Source organism: Fulvia fulva, chromosome 9, assembly GCF_020509005.1.
Source record: "Fulvia fulva chromosome 9, complete sequence".
Lineage (NCBI taxonomy): Eukaryota > Fungi > Ascomycota > Dothideomycetes > Mycosphaerellales > Mycosphaerellaceae > Fulvia > Fulvia fulva.
The window spans coordinates 2,190,214-2,212,902 of NC_063020.1; the positions used below are offsets into that span (position 1 = coordinate 2,190,214).

Genomic DNA, 22,689 nt, shown 5'->3' on the forward strand with positions numbered 1-22,689 from the left:
GCACATCGGGGGGGCCCAAGGGGGGCCCAACCCCTCCCACTTGTTGCCGGCTCGAGTGCGCGGAGAACAAAGATGCTAGGGGTCCTTTAAGGCGCAATGTGAAGTCGTAGTAGTATAAAGTGTCAATCAAGGTGTCGCCAAATGATGGGGTTAGTTCGGCGAGCTGGGGTCAGGGGAAGTGTCGAGGACTGTTCCAACCCCCATCCCTCGCGTATGACGCCGTGTCCACCAGGATGTGGAAACTCAATCCTCTTCTCAGACTTCTCTCGCCGGGATCATCGCCTTCCATGCTGGGGTTCGTAGGCTAGACTTGCCTGGGTATCGGGCAAAAGTGCCGTTTATATCCTGCACTTTTCAACCCGGGAATGCGTACTCACCTTCCCTTTTGGAGTAGGTGTGGATTTCGATCTGGTGGACATGTCAGCTGAGTAGTCAGGATCGCCAGCGGAAGGGAGAATTTGGTCTGGAGATGTTGTTGATTTGCAAGTGCCGAAAAGGCGTTGCGTAATGGGTGAAGGATCGATGGATACGGTTGGTGCTGCTGCCTTTTTGAGTAGGTATCATATCACACAAAGAATCTGAGTCATGAAAGCGCCAAAGCACGCTGATACCGCTGCTTCTCGCTGCCCGTTTGATGAGTTCAAATGCCGCTTGCAAGATATCGCGAGACATCTCTCCATCCTGCCTGTCATCCTCTTCTCGGACGATCTGATATTCATCGCTAGTAGAACGAGTGTTTCCAAGCTGTTCTTCAAGGCACTTGACCGCCTTTTCGCTTACGTCCCTGGCATGCTCTGTAGCTGGAGTTCGTTTTCTCGCGGATGGAGCCATTTCGGGAATTGGTACTGTATTGGACCTGCGGCTCGGCACTTAGAGTAGGGAGTCTAGACGGGTGAAGACGCTGAGGCACGCTGCCACGACCTGGAAGAATGTTAGCCAAAAATTCCCACCATCTGCCTTGCGGAACTCACCTCGAGCTGCAACTCCTTATCCTTGGCACCGTTGACCTCATCCCTGATGACCTGATCCAAGTTGGCACCAACAGCCGCCTGACCACCTCCAGCTCTCTTGCCAAAAGGCCATTGTGAGTACTCTGCAAGCAACTCGTCCACTTGTGCAAAGGCTCTTTCCCTTGCTTCGTGTCCCAATGTAGTCAATGCGTTTTCCAGCACATTTGCAGCATACGAAGCGCACAGCATAGCGATCGTCCTGAGGTAGCGGAACTCGAGATTCTCGGGCAGCCATTGCGAAGCAGGAAGCACGACTGTGCGCTGTGTGAGGACGTTTCGGACTCGCCGTCTAATCTCGTCTTTCGCGCCACCATCTGCGACAGGATGAGTAGCCATGTCAAAGAGGAGGAAGTTGCGCTTCTCGGTGCGGAGAATGCCCTTGTCGACGAGTCCTTTGGCTAGTCGTTCGCGGACTTGCTTGAGCTGGTAGCCGATCTTCATGAGGTTCCATGTTTCGCCTGCAATATCGGCATTAGTACCTCCTCTCACTCTGAACCCTTTCGGCATTGGACTCACCACTCATGAGATCAATCCAACTGCTCGCGCTCATCTTTTCCGAACTCTTCATCATTTTCAACGCCTCATCCAGTAGCACCTCCCCGGTCAGCGTATCGTCCACAACCTCAATCAGCCTATCCGCAAGCGGGAACCTCCTCCGACTCGAGTCCTTCTGCATGCTGATCCGTCCCCTGAACGCCAGCTCGATTACAATGCAGCCCCGTAGCGCGTATGAGATGTTGTCGTTCCAGAAGGAGAGATATCCCTGCTTGTCCTTCAATCCCATAAGCAGCACTTCCTCCATGAGTGTGAGTTTCGGCTGCTTCGACCGCTCTGCTGAGTCGGCCATATCTCGAGGGTCGAATGCGATTTTGTGGCCATTCTCGCCGGACTCGTAGCTAGTCTCTGGTCCTGAGGAGGTCGTCGGTCGTGGTGCTGGGGAGGAGACTCGGGATGTGTCCTTCTCGTCGTTCTCGTCGTTGGTGTGGGCAGCGCCTGCGCCTCGGCGGCGGGTCAGGCCGGAGCCTGAGGCCGAGGCCATACTGTGTGTGTGTTATATATCGCCCAGGGTGTTGCGTGGTGGTAGCAATCGGTGGTGGCTATGAATTGAGTTTCGTATCTGCGAGTGGTCCACGTGCCGTGTTCGTGGTACAGTGCAGCGTGTTGCTCGCCAGGGGTGCGCTGGGTGCTTGCGACTCCCAAGGAACGCGACGTTTCCGAGGTGCGACCGATGTTGTGTTACTGGTCGCTCAGTCGCCGGCTGTTATTGCTGCTTGCGACTGTATGTCATGGCAGAGTATGTTGATTGTTGGCAGAACAAGTTCCAGGTTGCCTAGAAGTCAACGTCGCAATGCTAGTGCGGGAGGGATTGGTCGGCCGAGAGCTTAAAGCGACACTCCCGAATGCCTCAGTAGAATCAGTGCAAGCAGCGACCAGCCATTGCTGGCAGACATGTGTCAGACGATCAATGGCATGTGGTGGACGTGAAAGTGACTGAGACTGGTAGTACACATTTATCGGGTGCCCGCCTTGCGAGCTACAATGTACATATGCCTGGCTTCCCACCCGCTGGGCCTCGTGGTCAGGCACTCCTCTTGTGGGAATAGCTCGTGTCTACCATCGCATCTCCACTCCTGGGGTCTCGTCGCCAACCATCTGCTAGGTGTATGCTTCCTTGCCACGTTATCATCTAGTGGGCTGTACTGTGTTAGCTTGACCTAGTGCAGTCTACCGGTACTGGGTAGTACACACCATCTGGCTGCTTCATGATGTAGTCAACAGCCTGGTTCACGCTGTGGATGGCATCTGCCTCCTTGTCTGGGATCTCAATGCTGAACTCCTGTAGAATATGCTATCAGTCGCTGTTCCGTCCATCTTCTGCTCTGTTTCTTCAGTGACGCCACGAACCTCTTCTATCGCCATGACCACCTCGACGGTGTCCAAGCTATCCAGACCAAGATCGTTTGTGAAGTGCGCCTGTGCGCTGAGCTTCGATGCATCCGAGACCTGTATTGCAATATCCAATTAGTCCAATGCCTCGCATGCTCCTCGTCTTTGATCCATTTGTACCTTGTCAAAGTTCTTCAGGAGATCCAAGATTCTGCCAGTGACCTCCTCTTGCCCAAGACCAGATGATGAGGCGTAGCATCGCACAGCAGATAGCGTTGTCGCTGGGGTGGAGATGCGAGATGTGTTGATGAAAGGGTTGCTTCGGACGGCGAACGTTCGGACGGCTGGGCGGGCAGCCTGGGTAGCGGCGAGACGCGCGCTGCGGACAATGGCGGTGCGGAACATGATGTCGGTATGTGTGGGAAGATGTATGGGGTGGAAAGGTCGACAGCGATGATATGTGTGATGCGCTGGGAGCTCTTCCTGAGATCTTCTGGAGAAGCGGAACTTGCCGAGGGTGATGTAGGTAAGCGCCAAGCATTGGTCAGGACGTTGGTCGTGACTTCCACGTCTACGATTTCTATGGATCCCTTCCCTTCCACCACTACACATCTGCCCATCAAACGATGACTGACAGGAAGCCTGTCGATGTCGTGAGATCACAGCAGTCATTGGTACACACTGATCACTGCTGTACGTAGCGGCTATGCCCAAGGCAAGCCCTTTGTCCATGATCTGTCGATACTCCAAATTGTCCAAACACACACACCTTACAGAGCTAGCCAGAGATAAGTATTGGACCCAGTCATCTTACAGCTTGTTGGGCGAAGTATTTTCTTATCCTTTCTCCCACCTGCAAGCCTTTGACATGTTGCCAAAGCAGATGGTCGGTGTTCCTGACCAACCCCAAGTGCGCCTCTGCGTGTAGCGGCCATCGGACCTAGCTACCGCAACATGGCTAATCTCATCAACGAGACGAACAGGTACGACGGCTTTCCTTGAACACTTCTCCATACAAATGATGACACCCAGCCACGTCTTGAGCTCGGCGCACTTTTCAAGACACATCAAAGGGATAAGGCATGCTCGTCGCAAGGCCTGAGAGGGAAGACGCCAATATTCTCACCAGCATAGCAGCACCCGGTCTTCGATCAGACTCAACACTTCAAACTTTCTTGATGTGTAAACCAACACAGGCCTTGAAGAGCTGCCCCCGATGCTGATATGGCATGTCTGAGCTTTTCCGCTTCATTGCGGAGGAGGATAATCTCGCACAGATCTGGCTGCATTTTACTTCGACTGACGGCTGATCCTGAAACCTCTAGGATTCGTCGGGCACAGGTATCTGCCGGCCTTAGCGAACACTCTCTCTCGGCATGACAAAGGTGCGACAGTCCCCTTCCTCCTAACCTACCTCACACGACATGATGAATATGCAAGCCTTCCTCGGCGCATAGAAGGCACAACAGAGAGATCAGGCATGCTCGGTGCAAGCTCTGCGAAGCAAAGACGCCACACGTACAGAAATCGTGAAGCTGGCACCAAGATCCTTCGCACTCAACGGGTAACGTATTGCTCTGCGTTGAAAAGCAATGTCACTAGCACCTACAACTATCAGAGCCCATGAAGAGCTGCCCTCGATGCTGAACTTGGCACATCTGAATATTCTCGGCCATGGTTAAGAAGTCGCTGTTGGAGGCGGGTGTCGTTACCTACTGCTGATAAATGCTCACAGGCTGCCTGCTGCGTCTGCCTATTCGGCACCACTCTCCGCGGCATCAAGATCAAGAGGAGGACGGATTCGAGTCTGTGGCTGCTCCTGGGAACTGTCGCCCCTTTTGTTTTCTCACATGACTTCTGCTACCTGAAGCCAGACTGGAGCCCGGACCAAGCTGAAGTCTCTCCGCAAGGCTGGCCAGCTCTGTTCAAGCCCCTGCACTGGTCAAAGGACGCGGCGCCGAATGCTGCGATTGCCTAGACTCGGGGTGTTCGATATCGACAGACTTGTGCTCCCATCGGCTTGAAAATGGAGCAATGTATAGAGGCTCACAGCAAGCAGCCACCATTGTCAACGGCGAGCAGTGTACTGCATACTCGCCTTCTTTGTACACGACAAGCAGCCTGTGAGTAGCAAACGTTGTCATGGCAGTAAAGACTTCTCTCCACTTGGCACTTCTAGCTATGTCCGCACTCACACCACATCCCCACCGAACGCCAGCACGATGAATCCAGCAACTGTGGCATCGAGGCCACTTATCACCTCCACAATCTCCAACGAGGCTGAGCGCGCCGCTTTATACAGACGGTGTACTGGAGACGAGCTTAAGAAATTTGTGAGCAATCCTTAACATACGGTTATGGTTGAACTAGCAGTGCCTTGAAGCGGCTCAACTGTCTTATATACACGATGATGCACGGAATAGCAGATGCCTCACTGCTAGCTCCGCTGCGACTGTACAGCGCTAGTATCTCTTCTCGATACGGTGTACTGACCCCCTCATGTCCTAGGTGAAGGACAGAACGAAAAGCAAATTCCAGAGCACCGGCTCTAGCTTCCAGCTGGATGCCTGTCTTCATCTCCTTCAGCTGGACCAACAAGATCTATTCCCCTTCACGAGCCTGCCGAGAGACCTTAGGCTCGATATCGAGGAAATACTGCTCCTGCCTCAGCCTGGAGAGAGACTCCACTCGCAAATCTTAGCCACTTGCAAGACTATCCACGTCGAAGCTCAAGGATTTCTAAACAGAGCGGTATCCAGCGGATCGATACATCTTCTCCGCATCCGGTCCAACCAGGACTCCGATGGCGGCCCTCTCACAAGCTGCCAGAAGCTCAACTGCAAGTGCAAGGGCGGGCCATCTACGACAATTCGCCACGGACTTTCCCCTGCAGGCAATATCAGGACGTTACGGCGCATCGACACAGAGCTCGCCGCGTTTTGTCCTCTCAACGCTACAGCAACGCGCCTGCTTATCGATATTAGGATTGAAGCTCCTTGCGTAGGCGCCAGCCTCCAGATACTGCGTCCAGACCCGAAGATCAATCGCCATCTGTACCTGCTCGCCACGGCGATCCAGTCGACAGCCATCACCACAGTCGATCTACGCCTCACTTGCTCCGGTTACCTCGACCCTTCCGATGCTATCTTCATGCTCTGGCCACTATCTTGTCTGGGTCCCAATATAGCACTCACAATCTCTAGCACCGACAGTGAAGTCGTCGAAAACCTGCGGGTGTGCCAAGCCGAATCCGGTGGCGATACCACAGCGCTCTCCCGATATCTTCCTATCAAGGCGCAAGCCGATGATCTGATTCGTCGTGTCCAGGAGGCACGCCTCGAGAAGACTGGAGTCCAGTTTCTGCCTGCCAATCTTGGCGCCTCGTTCAATGGAAGTACTGCGTATATTGCAGTGAGCGACATCAGGGACAGACATCCAGCGCCGGAGTCTTGCATAAGAGACAATGTGACAAGAGCAGCTAATTTGATGGCTAATGAGAGGTTGAAGCAGTTGGCGGAGCGCGTGAACGAGGTCTTGGGCTGACTCATGAGAGAAGTTGCAGTGTCGTGGTTAGCAGGAGTAGTTGAATGGGAAATGTATCATAACTCCCGTCATAGCAGATGAAACTCCTCAGAGTCGCAAGTGCTCCCGTGTGCAATACATCTAGCTCAACGTCAAGATCAAGTACGTCTATATCAAAAGCCGCACGGTGAGCTCAAGAACTCCCCTCCTCCTGATTCTGAAACGACAGATTCGGCAACGTCCCTCTCCTCGAAGGTTGATTTACCTTAACCTCGCCCCGATCCGCCCCACCCTGAAGGTGCATACCCCTCTTCGCCAAAGACTCATCCGTCTCATAGATCATAGCCGCCTCATCATCTCCATCTCGAAACTGGTACGTTCGAAGTTCCGCTTCGTTCCACCTACATATCTTTAGCATCGCGGCCATACGAAGAGGGACGATATCATAGAAGAAGCTGCACTTACCAAGGCGTCGTCTGCTCTCCCTCATCATCAACCTCGCCAGTCGTGAAATGATTAAAGAACCCATGACTAACCAACGCCACCTCCTTCTCCGGTCGCGCCTGGATCCATTTCCTCAGCTTCAGCGCGCGAGCATTGCACGCTTTAGCATCGGTCGCGAACTCTCCCTCGTGTTTGTACCAGCCGTGCTTTCGATCACATCAATAGGAGTCGGGAAGTGCACAGTGGTAAGGACAGTTCGGATTTACCTTCAGATGATCAAAATCTACCTTCTCGTCCCCAAACTCCTTGATGAGATCCTCAACCGGCGATCCAGTATCGGAGGGAGCATCGGAGACTTCCTCGGCGGTGGGTAGAGCGATGATGACCAGGCCTCGTTCTACGCAGGGTGCGAAGGCGAGTTGGCAGGTCTGGATCGCGCGGCGGAGGGGTGATGCTAGGAGGAGTTCGATCTGAAGGTGGATGTCAGTAAACTTAGATCTGATCAAAGATGATAGTGGGGAAGGATTGCAATGTTGCCGACAAAACACTTACCTTATCATGTCTATCAAAGTCCTTGCATCGATCGATACATTGCTGTTTACCCTTCTCAGTCAGGGAAGGATCGTGAAGAAGATGGCCGTCCTTCGTCACGTCGTGAGAATGGTACCCTTGACCATGGCGCATGATATGGAGGATTGGAGGCATCTTGAGGAGTGGTGCAGTATGCGGATCTTGCCAGACCCCTTGTAGTTCTGTGAAGCTCCCTCTGCTGAAGTCGGTACTGCCGAGAATGTGGCTGTGATTGTCGACATCCTGCACTTGTCCGCGGCGGCGCTCACCATACTATACAGCGTTGTCATTATACTTTCCACCACGTGTTGGCGTCTGTCATCGACGAATGTAGAGAAAAGTTTCATCGTCATTGTGCAGCTCTAGTGGGTCGGCAAAAGAAAGCAAGCTTTCGGGTACCTACTTCTTGATACCAACGACCAGGTCGACGGAAGGTCGATGTCAGGCTTCTGCAGGTATATCGTCTCTGAGGCTGTAGCAATAGAGACATTGTTCATTATGGTTCGTATTTGATAACGTACACGAAGCAGATAGCAACCCCAGATCGCCATGAGGGCGATATGTACAGGTCTAGCACTGACCTGCGAATCTTGTTATCATACCTGCAGATCACGGTTGTTGTGTTATTACAGTTGTCGCCAAAGGAGTGTCCGTACGATTTGCGCGCTCTCGCGACGATCATGGAAGTCTCGGTCTGGTCCTCGGGTTCTCGCTGCTCGTTTCATTGTGGGCAGCGCTGGTCTCGGTCGTGTTGGTGGTAGTGGTCGTGTTATATGGGTCGATACCGCATCTCGCCATGCACTTTCGACTGCCCCAGTTGGCGCCTGTGCCGATCGGACGGATATGCGCAGCACTCTCCTCGTTCAAGACGTCGCCGCCAAACGCAGCATTGACCCAGTCCCAGTCGAAGCCATTGGTGAAGATGTTGCCAATGTTAAGAGTTCCTGCATCCTCGTCGGTCAGGGCAGAGACCATCATAGCATCCTCGCAAGCTGCGTTCGCGTCAGCAGGTTGATCGACAGTGCTTGGTACAAACAGTGGCGGTGAAGAACGCCCAGCTGTTTCATCTCCTTGCACCATGCATTGTCATGTCAACGAGCTAGAGCAGCTTTTTGTCTTGAATGCTTGCTCGATCGTAGATGGTGGCATGGTGCTATACGAGACCTGCGCAAGACTCACCTTCGTTGCCCATCATGTGTAGAGCGCCTGCAGGGAAGATTGTCGCCTTCATTGGTGTGAGATGTGTAGTGATGGTGTGAGCTCCATTCTCTTCTTGCATCCAAGTGGTGGTGTTGCCAGTGATCGCGACCACCCAGTTAGCAGCGCGAGGGTGGTAGTGCGGCGGCAACATTGCGCACGGGCCAAGCTGTACTATGGCCACTGAAGAGACGGTCAGCTTGTCCTACATAATGCGTCGTCATGCAGGATCACCAACAGGTCAGCCCGTTCTTTCGAGCAGGAGGGAACGTAGCTGCGTTCATATTCGCCACACCGCCAGGTCTTGTGGTGAAGAATGGTTGCTGTTGCGAGAAGTCGAAGACCCAGTCGTCGTCGTTGGGTAGTAGACCAAGTCTGTCGAGCTGCGTGGCAGCCGTGTCCAGCTTCGCCATCAGTCCTGGGAATCTCGTGAAGTCGATGGTGACGGCCCTCCTGGACAACAAAGCGAGGATGGCCCCGATGGCCAGCGGTGATTTACGAAACATGCTGTCCGTATGTATGCTTTCCAACAAAGTGGTTGGGATGTGCTGTGCTATACTGTGCCTCGTGTGCGAAGTGGTACCCAGTGCTGGATCGTTGGGAAGCCGGATTTTGTGAACAAGCGAAGGACGAAGAACTGGAATAGCCTTGGCCAGAAGCGTCGATGGCCTGGTGGACTAGTAGTTCCTTGAGAGTGGTTATAGTAGTCAAAGCTGAAATCCCGGGGAGAGGGAACAGTTCTATATATCCTGTGTCCTCCCACGGGGCACGGTCACCACATGGAAATGGGCGTTATGCCATGGCCGAGGAAAAGCGGCTTGAACGACGCTCCCAGAGACATGAAGCTAGTCTATGATCTAGGAGGCTTCAGACTTCCGACCGACTTGCTCTGTCATCAAGGAAGGTGTGCAATATATGGAAACGGACAGTGAACTCACCATCCTTGGCCAGCCACAAGTCAACGAAGCTGGCAAGGGTTGGCCCTGCCTCTCTGGTCTTTGTGAAGTACGTAATGTAAGAGCAGATCAGGGTGACAGTTCGCATGCTGGCCATAGTCTTCTGGAAGGGCGTCCAACTACCAGTGGTCCTGGCGGGGAGACCAGATCATTCCGAAGCATGTTCCGAGCCAGGAAAGTGCCGGGTCCTATTCGTGTTGCTTGGTGGCGGTGGTGCATCGTCTTCGCCATGGAGTCGACAGAGGACTACTGGATCTCCCTCTCTGTGAGCGTGGGTTTGTGCCTGAAACGATCCGTCGTCTTGAGCAAGTCCTGAGCTAGCACAATGCAGGCAGTGCCGGTCTGAGGAGCAGCTTGCGACGTGTGGCGTCCTCGTCAGACGCATGATGGTGCGTACAAGATCAGCCGGTACGACGACGAGACGATGAAGTGCCGCTTCGCAGTAGGGCTGCGCGGCTCTTCATGAGCCGACCTGAGACAGTTGACAGTTGGAGCTGCTGTCGATGTGTGTGCTGAGGAATACGTTAGTCTCTTTCTGCACTGCCGCCGCCATCGACACGGCGGCGACTGGTGACAATCAGGCGGGTCCGCACAGCAAGCCACGGTGCTGACGGTAGTGGTATCGTGCTCATGTTGGTGTTGGTGTTGTGTTGTGCAAGAAGAGGTGGCAGAGGTGGAAGAGGCGCGGTGGAAGGCGCGTTTTGATCGACGCCAGTCTCCAAATGGCAAGCGCCCGAGGGCCGCCATTGCCGATCAGCCGACCTCACACGTGACACGTGACACGTGCACCTCTTGCCTCGCACGTGCCTCCCTTCCTGTCTCTTTCTCTCCATCATATCATGCCTTAGGCCTGCGCTATCGACTGTGTGCAACATGACCGACTTTCAGGATCCCGCTACCACTGCATCGGTGAGCTTTTCAGGACCTTGTGACCCCCAGCAATTGTCAGCTTGGTACCCAACTTGGCCTCCAGCTCGTGAGGATGCTGAGCTACAGGACACGAGCCTCAATCGACTCCGTCATGCGTTGCTCGATACTGCGTCACCCGAGCATGTCCGAGTCAGATGTTGCACTCATCGACTGCAGCCTGAGGCAGCAATGACAGCAAGAACCACCAGTGTGTCAAGTGGTCAGCATGAGAGGATCGAGGGCCACAGCCTCATTCATCATACCAAGATATGCATTGCACTCGCAGAAATGCTCATGTGACAGTACACCAGGAATCTGCCTGAAATTGCCACCAGGAAACCCGCCTCAAATTGCCGCCCAGATGCCCATAACCCCCAAACACTATCCAAAACATCACTCACCGAGACCTACCGAACATGATCTCAAGCACAAAGCTCGCAATCATACACCCACCGACCACTCGCCATATGTGCAGCATGCGCCCGTACAGTGTCTTCACTGGCCCTCGATCTGCCTTGTTGATTCTCAGCCCTTTGGCGCTGCGCCGCGGCATTGGCAGCATTGACATCCATGCGTGATCTTGGAGCTGGACCCGTCGGACCAGTCGGTCGAGATCGCTCGTAGCCAACAATCGCCGGGCGTCTCTCTTGTTGCGAACTCGTCGGACGTGTCTCCTGCGATCTCGGTCGTAGACATTGCTCGACACCTGAAACTCGCTGCTCAACACTCGACACCTGCTGCTGAAGTGCTTGGCACTGTTGCTGAACTGCAGATATCCGTGTCTCTGACGCCTTCCTGTCCTCCACGACCCGGTCACTGACCTCCTCCAAAACTCGTCGACGTTTCTTCGCCTCTTCATCGAGCGCCACCTGGAACTCCCTCGACATCCGCGCCATATCCGCATCAAATCCGCTCTTGAGCTCATCGTGGAGTTTCTGCCTCTCCTCTTCGCCTTTGGCGACTACCGAGTTGTGCATCGCGATGACCTGGCGGTTAAGCTGTGCATGGATCTCGGCTTGCTCGGTGATGTTCTTGTCCTGGAGGCGCTTGCGCTCCTTGGCCAGAAGCTCACGCTCTTGGTTCAGCTTCTTGACTGCATTGGTCAGGTCTGCGCTTTGTGCCTGCACGCTCGCTGTGAGTCGGTTCATCGCGATGGTGGCGTCTTCTTGCTCTGATATACCTGTTTTCAGCTTCGCTGCGTATGAGTCTGGCGGTGACTGTGCCGATCTAGATGCTTCTGTCAATGGCAGGAAAGAGCCCCGTGGCTGCTCAGAGTGGCTGCTCTGCTCGTGAGCATCTGTCGTTGGTGCCGACTCCGATGGTGGCGCTACCATCTGCCAGTCCTCATCGATGGCCGTAGCCTCGCAGTGCGCGTTATCTTCGTTCTCGGACATTTTTGGGGTGTTCCTGTTTATCATCAGTAGAGCACAGCCGCCGCCGGCCATTTCGAAGCTTACCGTTTGGTAAACAGCTGATGCATCATCAGGAATGTGCTTGTGTTCAGTATGGACTTTAGTCGTAATGAATGCGATATAGTGAGTGTTTCATGGGCATGGATTACAAGGGATGTAGATCACCTTCTACGAGCGATGTTCACGAACAGAACCGGCGTGGCGAGAGCACGCTTGATGTCTTCACGACCGACGCAAACAAAGCATGACTCCAAGCGCAGTCTGCACGGCACGGTGGACATGATGACTGGGTTTCGTGAAGTACGTATCGGTGTTTGGGGATATCTAAGATCATCAACGACAAACAGTCTCTGCGCTGTACATCTCCAGCGCCGTGCCATGTCTACAAGATTCTGCATCATCCGTCGATGCGTTGGCAATCGTATCACGGGAGAACGTGACGAAACCCAATCTCATCAACCAGACCCCGTACGTTTATCCCTTACTCAAACCTCCTCATCCTCAGTGAAGTTGCGGCCAAATTGCAATCCAGAAGAGTAGTCCTCATACCCAAGAATTCGCTTCCTGCCATGCGCAAAGCCAGCATTCTCGCCAGGCTCGTACGCACAAGCTTCCAACCAACTCTGCGGGCGGAGGCTGAATCTTCCATCCTCGCAAACAAGCTGCGTCCGCTCACGTTTGGGCTCTGATTGCAAGTCCAAGCTGCTTAGTCTACTAGACGGCACGAGCTCCGGTGCTCCTTGTTCAACCAAAGCGTCGACTCGCTTTTCGCGATGCTCCAAGACATCTATGTCAATCGTGTTGAGGGCGGCGAAGCGGTAGACATGAATATGTTTCGTTTGTCCAAATCGACGGGCTCGACCAACCGCCTGCGCCATGGTAGCGTCATACTCATATTGAGTCTCCCTGATAAGAGGGCTGAGGAAGAGTATGTGGTTCGCATTCTGAAGGTTTAGGCCCGCTGCCGTGTCTGCTGATGCGTTCAGCACAATGACCGTCTTCTGCGCAGAAGTACTGGCTTTATCCCGGAAATCCGCTGCTTGAGAAGATGCCGAACTGGAGTTACTCACGACGACTGCCGAAATGTTGCCATCTTGCAACGCCGCCGCCATCAGTTGAAGCTCGGACTCGTACTGGACAAACAGTATGGCCTGCTCCTTTGACTCCTGCACCTGGGCCAGGACGCTCAGGATCGCTTCTAACTTCGCGCTGAGGTTCTTGGGCCTTGTCGTCTCGTCGACAGGTGTGCTTGGTCTGAGCAGTACCACATTGGACATGTCGGCACCGCAACCTGATGCAGGACAATTGGTGCTTGCCGATCCCTCGAAGTCTCGCTCGCATTGCTTGCAAATGACGTGCCCACACACGGGAGAGACCGCGATACTGGTGGAGTGCATCCCGTTACACTGTGTCGCATCACAGCAGGTTCCGCCCTTTGGACCAGACTTGTACACACCATTCAGAGTCTCTTTGACATTGCCGAGATACCGTGCAGATCGCCAATCCTCCAAAAGGTCGTTGCACAGTTCGTTGAGCTTGGCGATCATGACTCTTTTGCCCGCGCCTCGACCTTTCTTGGGCTTTTCAGTCTCGCTGGAAGATGCATTCTCCACGGACTTTGGCGTCTTGCTTTTTATGATCGTCATCACCATCTTTGTGACGGCCTCATCACCAAACATGCCCTTCTCAAGAGGGTATGCCCAGCTCTCGAAGTTCTCAGGCTCAATCTTGCGAGCGTCATGAATCGCTTTTGGCAACCGCGCGGAAAGGGCTGCGATCCGCCGCTGGGCTTCCTGGTAGAGTGCATCGAACTGAACACCAGCAGCGACGCTCGTTGCTGCCTTCGAAAGTGCTTGTTCTGGGCCGTCGTCGCTGCCCACAATGCTGCCAAAACGTGACTGACGATCGCTCTCTTTGCTACTCCTCGTCAAGCGCATGCCTTGCGCCTTGATTTGCTGAAACATCTCCACGTACAGCCCCTCGTGATCGCCATGGAGCTTCACTGGAAGAAGATGTTCCGCATACGTCAGCTTTTTATCGAAGTCCATCACGTTTCGCCGCACGAACGTCGACAGAAACCTCTGATGAAGCTCATGGATCTGAGCGTGCTGAGCTTCCGAGGGGCTTTCTCTGAAGGCGTGGAACCGTTCAGAACGAGTCATCTGTTCTGTGAGCTTACGAGCATTGCTCGCCTTCATGACACTCTTTGCGTTTCCACCGACTGGTAATTGTACGCCGAGGAGACTTGCGACCTGAGCGCTATCTTGGAAGTCGCCGAGATCAGGTGTCCCAGAGAGTCCCCATCGTTTGTCGGCATTCAAACTATAGCTTGCCAACCGGTCTTTTGACTCCAGTTGGTGGAACTCGTCCACAAGCATGCGGTTGAAATAGAACATTTCAAAGAGTGGAGAGCCTACATGATCCGCATCAAGCTTCGTGGCCGTCGCTTTTTTGGTCGTAGAGGCTTTGGCTTTTCCCTTCCCTTTCGCAGCAACGTAATTAGCACCACGTAGCCGCTTGCTGGGAATGTGCAGATTATATCGGTCGCTGTCGATATTCTCCTGGTACCTCTCAGCGATATGTCTCCGGAGAGCAGAAACACCTTTCCGCTGCAGTATGCCAACGTGCGCTCCAACCGCGTCTCTGGCTCCATTCAACCACTCCTCGTATGCGCGAGGTTTGCGTGTCGCAGGTCCAGGAATGGCAGCGAACGCAGCAAGACGGTCCACGTACGAGTCGCTGACCAGCACGTTCCGGCTCGCAACAACGATCGTTGCATCAACGAAGTCCTGAATGCTGAATCTTGACAAGTCGGCCGTCTTCGTCACCTTGAGTACCTTTCCCGGTCTACGAAGCTTTTCGCAGATCTCGCCGCACCACTGGTCCGTCAATGACGGCGGACATATGATCAAAGAAGCGGCAGTAGCGATCAAACCCTGAGGCTGTCGGACTTCGAGCTCCCGTACGATTGTGGCTCGGTCAGACTCACGCAAGTGCGAGTCAATAAGGGCTAAGCTTGTAATCGTCTTGCCAAAGCCAGGATGGTCGGCGCAGATGCCACCCCTTATCTGAACCTCGCTTTTAGCTCGCACCTCAGCTCTCCACCCTATGACAGGGAGTGTGGCCTCGGCGATTTCCTGCAGCTCGAATGATACGCCATCTCCAGCCTCTTGGCTTTTCATCCAGGCTAGCATACGCAGTTGATTTGGGAAAAGAGTCACGCCCATGTCGTACCGATCAGGCGAGATATGTGGGAGCTCTTCAGTAGGTCGCAGACGAAATGGCTTGAACACGAACGGCTGTTCTGCGCTCGCTATGAACCGCCACTCGCATTGAAGGGGCGGTGTCGGCTCAACCACTTTGGAAGAAAGCCTCGCGCAAGCTCTGTGAGCCAGCGTGTTGACGTTGATAGCTAGATCAAGGTGCAGGTTCGAGTCGTTCTTGGAGGTCGACAAGAAAAGCGGGTCTGGCCTTGCCTTGATGGCTCTCTCGTAGTTCCCAGCGGTGACAGGATCTTCCATTACCAGAACGTCGCCTTGAGCGCTTATACTCCAGAGCTTGCCTGGTGGTGAAGGGGCACAGACATTACAATGAGCCCCGCTTAGTGGCAATGGTGACCATTGGGCAGTACTCATGCTGCGCGCCATTAGCGGCATGAGCCACGCAAAGTGCTCAAATTGCCGCCTTTGGGTCAGCTTTCCGTGCAATTGCGAAGGCATGTCTAGATCTCCGGACAATACGCAGCTGAGGAGTAGACGTGCTTCATGGCATTGCGTACTTGACCGTGTGTACTGCGGTCTCTGGATCTGGAGCTGTACGTTCGACTCCCGCAGTTCGTGCTGCGGCAGAGCATGCCACTCGTCGTCGATCAACAAGTCTGTTCTCGTCACTTGTTCAATGCCAGAGCGACTGTCCATTGAGAATGCCCGCCAACTAGGCGGGAGTCGAGCAATGACCTGTCGCACGACCCCATAGTCAAGGCGCTCCACATCGTGAGAAAACACATAAGTGTCTTTGTCTGGGTCGTCTGTTGCCGTCGGGTCGAGGAATAGATAGGTAGGTAGGCTGTCGCTGGTCGATTGGCGGATATAAAGACTGTCACACGCCGTGCCACATAGGTGAAGATGGCGATACGTTCCTGTAAGCTCTTGCGAGACACCTGTACGATCACTGTCACCGACTTGGATATCCAAATGTTCCCACAAAAAGTGTTGGGTGTAGTCTGGAAGCTTGACACGATTCCAGCGTGAAGCGATCTTTGTGCCAGATCCGGTGATAGAAAGAGGAACTGACTCTCTTATAGGCGATCGAACCACCCACGAGTCGCCGAAGAAGTTCTTCACGGCAGACGCTTTTGCCACCGGCTGCTGCAGAAGTGATCGCAGAGGGTCGTTAGCAGGGAGCTTCTTTGAGGGATGCGCGTAAAGACGCCACTCCGCTCTTGCCGGATCACAGATGACGAGTTCGAGCGTGGCCTCAGCACCCGCTGTGTATCGGACAGTCCAGCAATGCGTGCGGATGATGCGTTGGAACGCGAACTTTGCGCTTAACCCAGCTCGGGTTGCACGGCGATAATCTTCTGGAGCTTGGGCCAGCAAGGAGGTAATATCGACCTGCTTGCTTTCGAAAAGCTCCAGTCTCGTCGGCAGGCTTGACCTCAGCTCGTTTTCAAAGACCCTGGGCGATACTCGGCCTGCGCTCATTAAAGGACGCTGTCTGTACTTGTGGGTCGGATTGCCTCCACACCCACTGCACATTGTATGGCCACATTCTAAGCATTGCTGTATCGTCTGCTCTGCTATGGCTGTGGCGCCCTCGCAAAAGCATCTTCGCATGGCTTGTTCGGCACGGCGTACCATATCTGCCATATTGATCGCTGAATCCGTATTGGCTGACTCAACCAGACTGGCCACATCTGGCTGAGCGATCACCAGGTCGGGCTCAGTTGCAACACGATCAATCTGAGGCTGATCAACATCCGGCAGGAGGGCTTTGTAGCCGATGATCACTGCTGACAACTCAGCGGCCCCCATGACCATGCTGCTCATTGCATTTCCTGCAAGATCCTGAATGTTGGAATGCGTCTCCGTTGTGAAAGACATCTTATCAAGTGGCAGACCTTGTAACCTCAACATTTCTTCGGGTGCCAAAAGCCTAGCATGGTCTGTCGAGTAAAACATGCCGGATGGTGTAAGGCATCCAACAATGCCAAAGGCTCTGTTGTCGTACTCCATGTAAACGTTTTGGGACACATCATATACCCGATCTTTGTACCTGTTGTCGTACATTAAAAGCAGTTTCCGTAGATGATTGCAGTCGATCGTGTCGTTGACGCGGGGAACAGTCCAGCGGTGCCATTCATGCTGGCTATTTTCGGGAGGGCGAATCGCACCACTTTCTGACCAGTTCGTTATTGGCCTTGCTGCGCCGAGGCGCTCCGTCTGCCTGATTTGTTCTTGGGTAATCTTGCAAGATTCCCAAGCCACTTCTCGCCTGGTATCGTCTGCACGAAAATGCTGCTTTGACACTGCGTCATTAGGCAGAAGGAAAGCAGAGACTGGCGAGCTGGCAGGCCGCTTGAACTTCTCCATCAGTCTCGTCCACGCCAGCGAAGCTCCTCCAGTGCCTTCCGCCTCGAGCTTCGCTCTGTCGAGGCAGACCATGTATCCGCGCTGTCGTGTTTGTGGGACATAGAAGTCCTTGGTATCAACACGCACCGCGGCACAGTCGTATCCGATCTTCTTGTAGTCCTCTATCATCCTGTCCCAAGGAGCACCGCTCACGTTCTCAAAGAGGATAATAGCCGGTCGCTCGGCGATGGCGTAAGCACGAACGGCGTTCCAAACTTCACCTGATTCGCCTCCGTCATCGATGCCCTTTTTGAATGAGTTCAGGGCGGAGAAGTCGACACACGGCGTTCCTGCGATCAGCATTTGTAGACCCCCCGGAATACGTGCTTTGGCACCGTACGCTGTTGTAGCCATGGGCTCTTCATGCTGCAGAGCTTCAATGAATTCCGTAACATCGGCGAAGATGACGGGAGGCTGGAAGTTGCGCTCGATGTAAGCCTGCTTGAAGGGTTCGATTTCGGCAGAGAACGCGTGCTCAACCTCGATAGTCCGTTTGCCAGATCTCTGCAAGTGATCGCGAACCATCTCAAGCGCCAGCAGCGGAGACTCGGTACCAGAACAGATTGTAGCAATTCGAACAGGCATCGAAGCGAGGTGGTCAATTGCGTCGCCTAGACCCAGAGACAGAGCTTGCTCTGTCATTTCACCAAATATCTCAGAGATATCAGACACAGGCGGCAGGCTCTCCACAATCCCCTTACCCCATTCTTTCGGCCGCTTGGTGAGATTCGTGATGCCTTTGGAGGAACCGGCGGTCTTCGAACACCCTTTGGCGGTCGGGGCGGTATTGTTGTCCGCCTTCGTCCGTGATTTCGCTTTGGTCGTCTTTTTCTTCGGCCTCGTTTCAAGCTCGCTTTCTGCTTGGTCGGAGCGTGTTGCCTCTTCTTCCGTAGAGTCCGCGCCAATGCTGTCTGAACCACTTCCAGAGGCTTCACTATCGTCGAACATCTCGAAATCAGATGCGTCGTCCTTAGCCACGTGGGATTGTCTGCCCCTGTGTCTGCCATTCCCTTTCCGCGGCCGAGCTGCGAGCTCATCTTCCGATTCTTCCTCCATACCAGCAGCAGACATGTGTGATTGACGGGCTTTATTACGTTGAGGTCTTCTGGCGGCTGTCTCTCCGACAATATCAACGTCTTCCCTTACTGCTGTTGAGTCCGAGATAGCACGAGAGTGCATCGCTGTAGTCGATGTCTGGACAGCCGACGGACGTCTAACATTCCTTAGGACTGTAGACGGGGAACGGGAGATTGTGCCAAACGCGAATTGTGACCTGAAAGGCTCGCTGTAGACCGGTATCTTGCACCAACCAATGGGACCTCGCAGTCGGTTCTGAAATTGATCGGAGTCGAGTTCACGGAACGCTCTTCGACCATGGGTGGGAGTATCTGTTTGCAGCCATTTCTGCATACCACTGGGTCGAAGGCCACTCGCGGACCTCCCGCTGGGCTTCGATTGTTTCTGGGCGGTCGCTGCTCTTGGTCGCTTGCCAGCTGCAGTGACCTCATCTTTGTTGTCACTTCTTGAGCTATCGATGATCGTGCGAGAATTGCGCGACGTAGGGGTCCTCGTGGTCATCGTGGTCTTCGCGGTCTTGTGAGGTCGGCCGGGGGCTACATCTTCAGCGTCGCTATGCAAAATGTCGATGACTTTCCGCTTCGTGGAGGACTTGGAGGGCTGCGCAACGGTAACGCTGTCGTCGGAGTCATCGCTCTCGTTCAAGATGTCAATAACCTCGTGTGCCTGCGGCTGTGGTCCAGTAGCCATCGTGCCATTGGATGAGCTGCCCACGCGCAGCCATGACAGAATGTTGGGCATATTGGTTGTCTTGCGTAGGGGCGTGTCTATTTCCGCAGTTATATTGTTCTGGGCAGATCTGCCGTTTCTGCGGGTAGTGCTTGCTACGACATGCGAGCTGTGAGTGAAGTGCCGGTGAAGTTGTGTTGCTTTGTCCAATGCGTCGCGTAGTGAAAGTCGAAGGCACGCGTGGAACTGGACGCGCCGGAGCCGCATTCAAAACGCGCTAGGAAAAGTCAATTGCGCTGAGAGCAGGAACGACGCCGCGGAATTCGGAAGTGACGATGAGCTGAAGGAGACTTCTCCTACCGTAAAAGCCGATGAGCAGCTTGATGAGTGCTTGCGGTGCTCATTGTCCGCGACAGAGGTGCAATCGCGACGGCCCACATCGCGCGACACCCCTGCTGTGCGGTGGTTGCCAGGCCTGTCCGTGCCGATGGCAGTGACTGGAGAGGACAGCATCGTCGTGTGGGCATGTCGCCATCTTATCGGACAGCGTTATCAATGCTGAGGAGAGTGTCTTCGCGGTGATGTTGTTGCAAGCATTGCTGGATCATGAAAATGGTAAAGAAGAAGCTGACCTGCAGTTAGAAGTTGACAAGGAAGGCATCATCTGGTGATCACTTCGAACAAGCATCGCTCCTTCCTCAGCTATACATGAGCCGCAAAGTGATGGCCAATTTGTGAACTGCGATGTGAGCCGATGTGTGGTCTCGGTGGTGTTGTGTTGTGCGGGAAAGTGTTTGCTTCGGAATTTCGACTGGGATGTCACTAGGGTTGAGGTAACGTGCCAGGAAAAGTGGTGGGAACGACGGTGAGGTTCGACTTCGATAGACTGGCAGTCGTATGCTTGAAAATATGATCATTGTAGAGAGACAATAATGCTGGCTGATTCTCAGAGCCGCATGATGATTCCATCGATGCTTATGGCAGTTCGATGTTTCGAAGCATGTATCAGAAAATGATCGACAGAATCGACAGGCAAGAACCAGTGGTTTTGGCATCAGCGTTCAAGTCGTCGGCACTGGCACATTGTCGACATGGCGGCAACAGGTCGGACAAAGAAGAATATGGCGTCTACAGTGCCATAAGGTCAACGGGTGCAGGGAGAAGAACATATCGCACAACGCCACACTGTTCACTGCCTCCCACGAAGAGCGGACACACTTGTCCAGCAAGAAATTCACCCGCAGACTGCGGTAGACCATCGTCGTCACATGACAAAGATCACAGAGCCGACCTTGAAAGACAGCAAACAAAGCCTGCTCAGTGGCTGGCCATAAAACATGACACCGCCTCCTCAGCCTCGATGACCTTCGAGCCCAAAGTGACAGCACACAGTGTGGCAAGAGTCCGCCGAGGCGCAGCAGAAACATTAACAAAAAGCCAGACCAGTAACACCTCGCGTGCCAGCTCGTGGTCATACGAGTTACACAAGGACACCCCACCAACGCACCCGGGGAAATGACATGCCTCAAAAGTCTGGAGTCATGCATCATGCAAAACCGGTATGCCAAACGACCAGATGTCATACATAGGCTTTTGCGGAGTGCAGGAGATCGTGGTGCAAGATCTTGCTTGTAAGACTGGCGGGGCCGAGTAGTGTGGAGTATCATGAGATTGTTCGAAAATAAGAGCGGACAGGATGGGAATTTCGAGGATGATGGTGGAAAAAGATAAGTTCGTTCGAGGATGGAGGCGGTATGGCCCAGCTCGGGCCGTGTTCAAGCCGTGATGCTCCATCGGCTGAGGAGACGGGAGGATGAAAGTTTGTGGTCGGCACTGGCGGTGCAGGTCTGCGGTGAGGAGACGGACTCGATGCCGTCCGTGAAGTGTTTGTTCGTTGTGTTGGGATACGGTGCACAGACTTCGACTTTCCATGCGGTTGAGCGTGTAGTAGTCGATTGGCTTTCACCATGATGGAAGTCTCGACATCCCACAGTCGCGCCGAGGTGGTCGTTCGTCGTACGTTGTGCCACAAGAGGACGATAGTACACGGATCATGGATGCCCGAAGACGGTCATGGCTGCTTGATAGATTATGATGAGTCCTTCGACTCAAGGTAGTCCTACGGCGTACCGCATCGCTGATCGGGCGGTGCCACGGTTGCGAGTGCTTCAGACTGCAACACTCCCTCATGTAACTCGTCAATCTGCTGCAAACATGTCAAATTCGCAAACGCCACGATGCCAGTCGGCACAACCAGCGCGGTGTGCCACCGCATTGGAGAATTTTCGTCTTGTCGATCAGTATTCGGTCGGCGCCTGGGTAGGCGTGCTGTCTACCGTTGGGTAAGCCTCCGTGCCTCTGCTTCCCCGTTGCGGCGAGGCGATTTGATGTTGGAAGAAGGTTCTGGGGAGCAGGAAGCGTCAAACGGCAAGGAAATCAAATTGTGGGGGTGGATCAGGACTCAGGAGAGAGCCTGCCAAGCATACCAGGATTGTTGACGTGGTATCCTCGGTCCACCACGCCTCGCGCTCGTGTTGTGTCTGGACTGTCTAACACGATCGCTGCTTCGCGGACATGTTCGTGTTCGCCCTGTCATCTTGTGAGAGCAAGAAGTAATTCTGCCCGGCCAAGAGTCGCGCTCGGCATCTGTGGAATGGAGGCTATCGAATCCCACGTCCATGTACCGACTCTGCGCTCATCGAAGCGTGGCGTGAGTCCTCTCGCCTCGACTTGTATTGTCCCGAGGCGAGGGAACACCGATCTGGTGTACCAAACCCTGCACGGTGCTGCAGGCTTCGGCATTTCATCCTTGACTCTGTTCCCCAGAACGAGTATCCCGCAGCGCAGGGTGACGGCCCAAACAGGCAATCCTGACAAAGATTGCTGGCGGTGAGAGTTCTAGACGATGTGCTGGCGTTGCTCAGACACGCGCCGAGCATCCGCCTTCATACAAACGCTCTCGCAACGGTCGAACTAACGACATGCCACGGGAATGCTTGCGACTCGTCTCAGGCTGCTGGGATGCGATCCTATTCGTGCTTCCGAGCTGACGTGCCGCCAGCAAGGAGGGCCGGATCCCGCGGTCGACGGTATGCAGTAAATCTTGCTTGATCAAGGATTAGGATTACAGTATTTCGCAGATGGCTGTGCTGAGGTAAGGGCGTGTCGTGTTCGTTGGCAGGAACGCAGTACTTATTGCAAACGTCTCCCGTCTCCTTCTTCCTCTCTTCTTGCTCCTACCAACACCCATCGCACACCTGATAAGCGAAGTTATACCTACGTCCAACCAACGTTCCGGAGCTTACAGCCTACACATCTCGGCCACCGATTGACAACACCTGCAAACATAACATACATCGGTCGCCACAAACCTCGCGACACAACTCCCACCAACGACAACGTCGAT

At 54.0% G+C, this 22,689-nt stretch overlaps 7 protein-coding genes across 7 annotated transcripts; 1 reads left to right on the top strand and 6 right to left on the bottom strand.

The window, feature by feature from the left end:
* Window positions 1-870: 870 nt before the first annotated feature.
* On the bottom strand, window positions 871-2,049 carry CLAFUR5_09283 (Vacuolar protein sorting-associated protein 74; the record flags this gene model as incomplete). The annotated part of the gene is made up of 3 exons (XM_047908431.1): window positions 871-921; window positions 972-1,468; window positions 1,527-2,049. 3 exons carry the CDS (start codon window positions 2,047-2,049, stop codon window positions 871-873), a joined length of 1,071 nt encoding a protein of 356 aa, XP_047766395.1.
* A 644-nt stretch (window positions 2,050-2,693) lies between these two features.
* Window positions 2,694-3,302, bottom strand: CLAFUR5_09284 (Acyl carrier protein, mitochondrial; the record flags this gene model as incomplete). The annotated part of the gene is made up of 4 exons (XM_047908432.1): window positions 2,694-2,705; window positions 2,740-2,847; window positions 2,916-3,014; window positions 3,078-3,302. The coding sequence occupies 4 exons, from the start codon at window positions 3,300-3,302 to the stop codon at window positions 2,694-2,696; spliced, it is 444 nt and encodes a 147-aa protein (XP_047766402.1).
* A 1,817-nt stretch (window positions 3,303-5,119) lies between these two features.
* On the top strand, window positions 5,120-6,440 carry CLAFUR5_09285 (uncharacterized protein; the record flags this gene model as incomplete). The annotated part of the gene is made up of 2 exons (XM_047908433.1): window positions 5,120-5,230; window positions 5,406-6,440. The coding sequence occupies 2 exons, from the start codon at window positions 5,120-5,122 to the stop codon at window positions 6,438-6,440; spliced, it is 1,146 nt and encodes a 381-aa protein (XP_047766401.1).
* A 172-nt stretch (window positions 6,441-6,612) lies between these two features.
* Window positions 6,613-7,568, bottom strand: CLAFUR5_09286 (putative phosphatase; the record flags this gene model as incomplete). The annotated part of the gene is made up of 4 exons (XM_047908434.1): window positions 6,613-6,820; window positions 6,885-7,069; window positions 7,130-7,333; window positions 7,416-7,568. The coding sequence occupies 4 exons, from the start codon at window positions 7,566-7,568 to the stop codon at window positions 6,613-6,615; spliced, it is 750 nt and encodes a 249-aa protein (XP_047766400.1).
* A 543-nt stretch (window positions 7,569-8,111) lies between these two features.
* Window positions 8,112-9,136, bottom strand: CLAFUR5_09287 (Spherulin-1A; the record flags this gene model as incomplete). The annotated part of the gene is made up of 3 exons (XM_047908435.1): window positions 8,112-8,425; window positions 8,613-8,813; window positions 8,869-9,136. 3 exons carry the CDS (start codon window positions 9,134-9,136, stop codon window positions 8,112-8,114), a joined length of 783 nt encoding a protein of 260 aa, XP_047766399.1.
* Window positions 9,137-10,917: 1,781 nt separating this feature from the next.
* CLAFUR5_09288 (uncharacterized protein) lies at window positions 10,918-11,978 on the bottom strand (the record flags this gene model as incomplete). The annotated part of the gene is made up of 2 exons (XM_047908436.1): window positions 10,918-11,902; window positions 11,953-11,978. The coding sequence occupies 2 exons, from the start codon at window positions 11,976-11,978 to the stop codon at window positions 10,918-10,920; spliced, it is 1,011 nt and encodes a 336-aa protein (XP_047766404.1).
* A 414-nt stretch (window positions 11,979-12,392) lies between these two features.
* Window positions 12,393-19,355, bottom strand: CLAFUR5_09289 (uncharacterized protein; the record flags this gene model as incomplete). Its single annotated transcript, XM_047908437.1, has 1 exon — window positions 12,393-19,355. The coding sequence occupies one exon, from the start codon at window positions 19,353-19,355 to the stop codon at window positions 12,393-12,395; it is 6,963 nt and encodes a 2,320-aa protein (XP_047766403.1).
* Window positions 19,356-22,689: the final 3,334 nt, after the last annotated feature.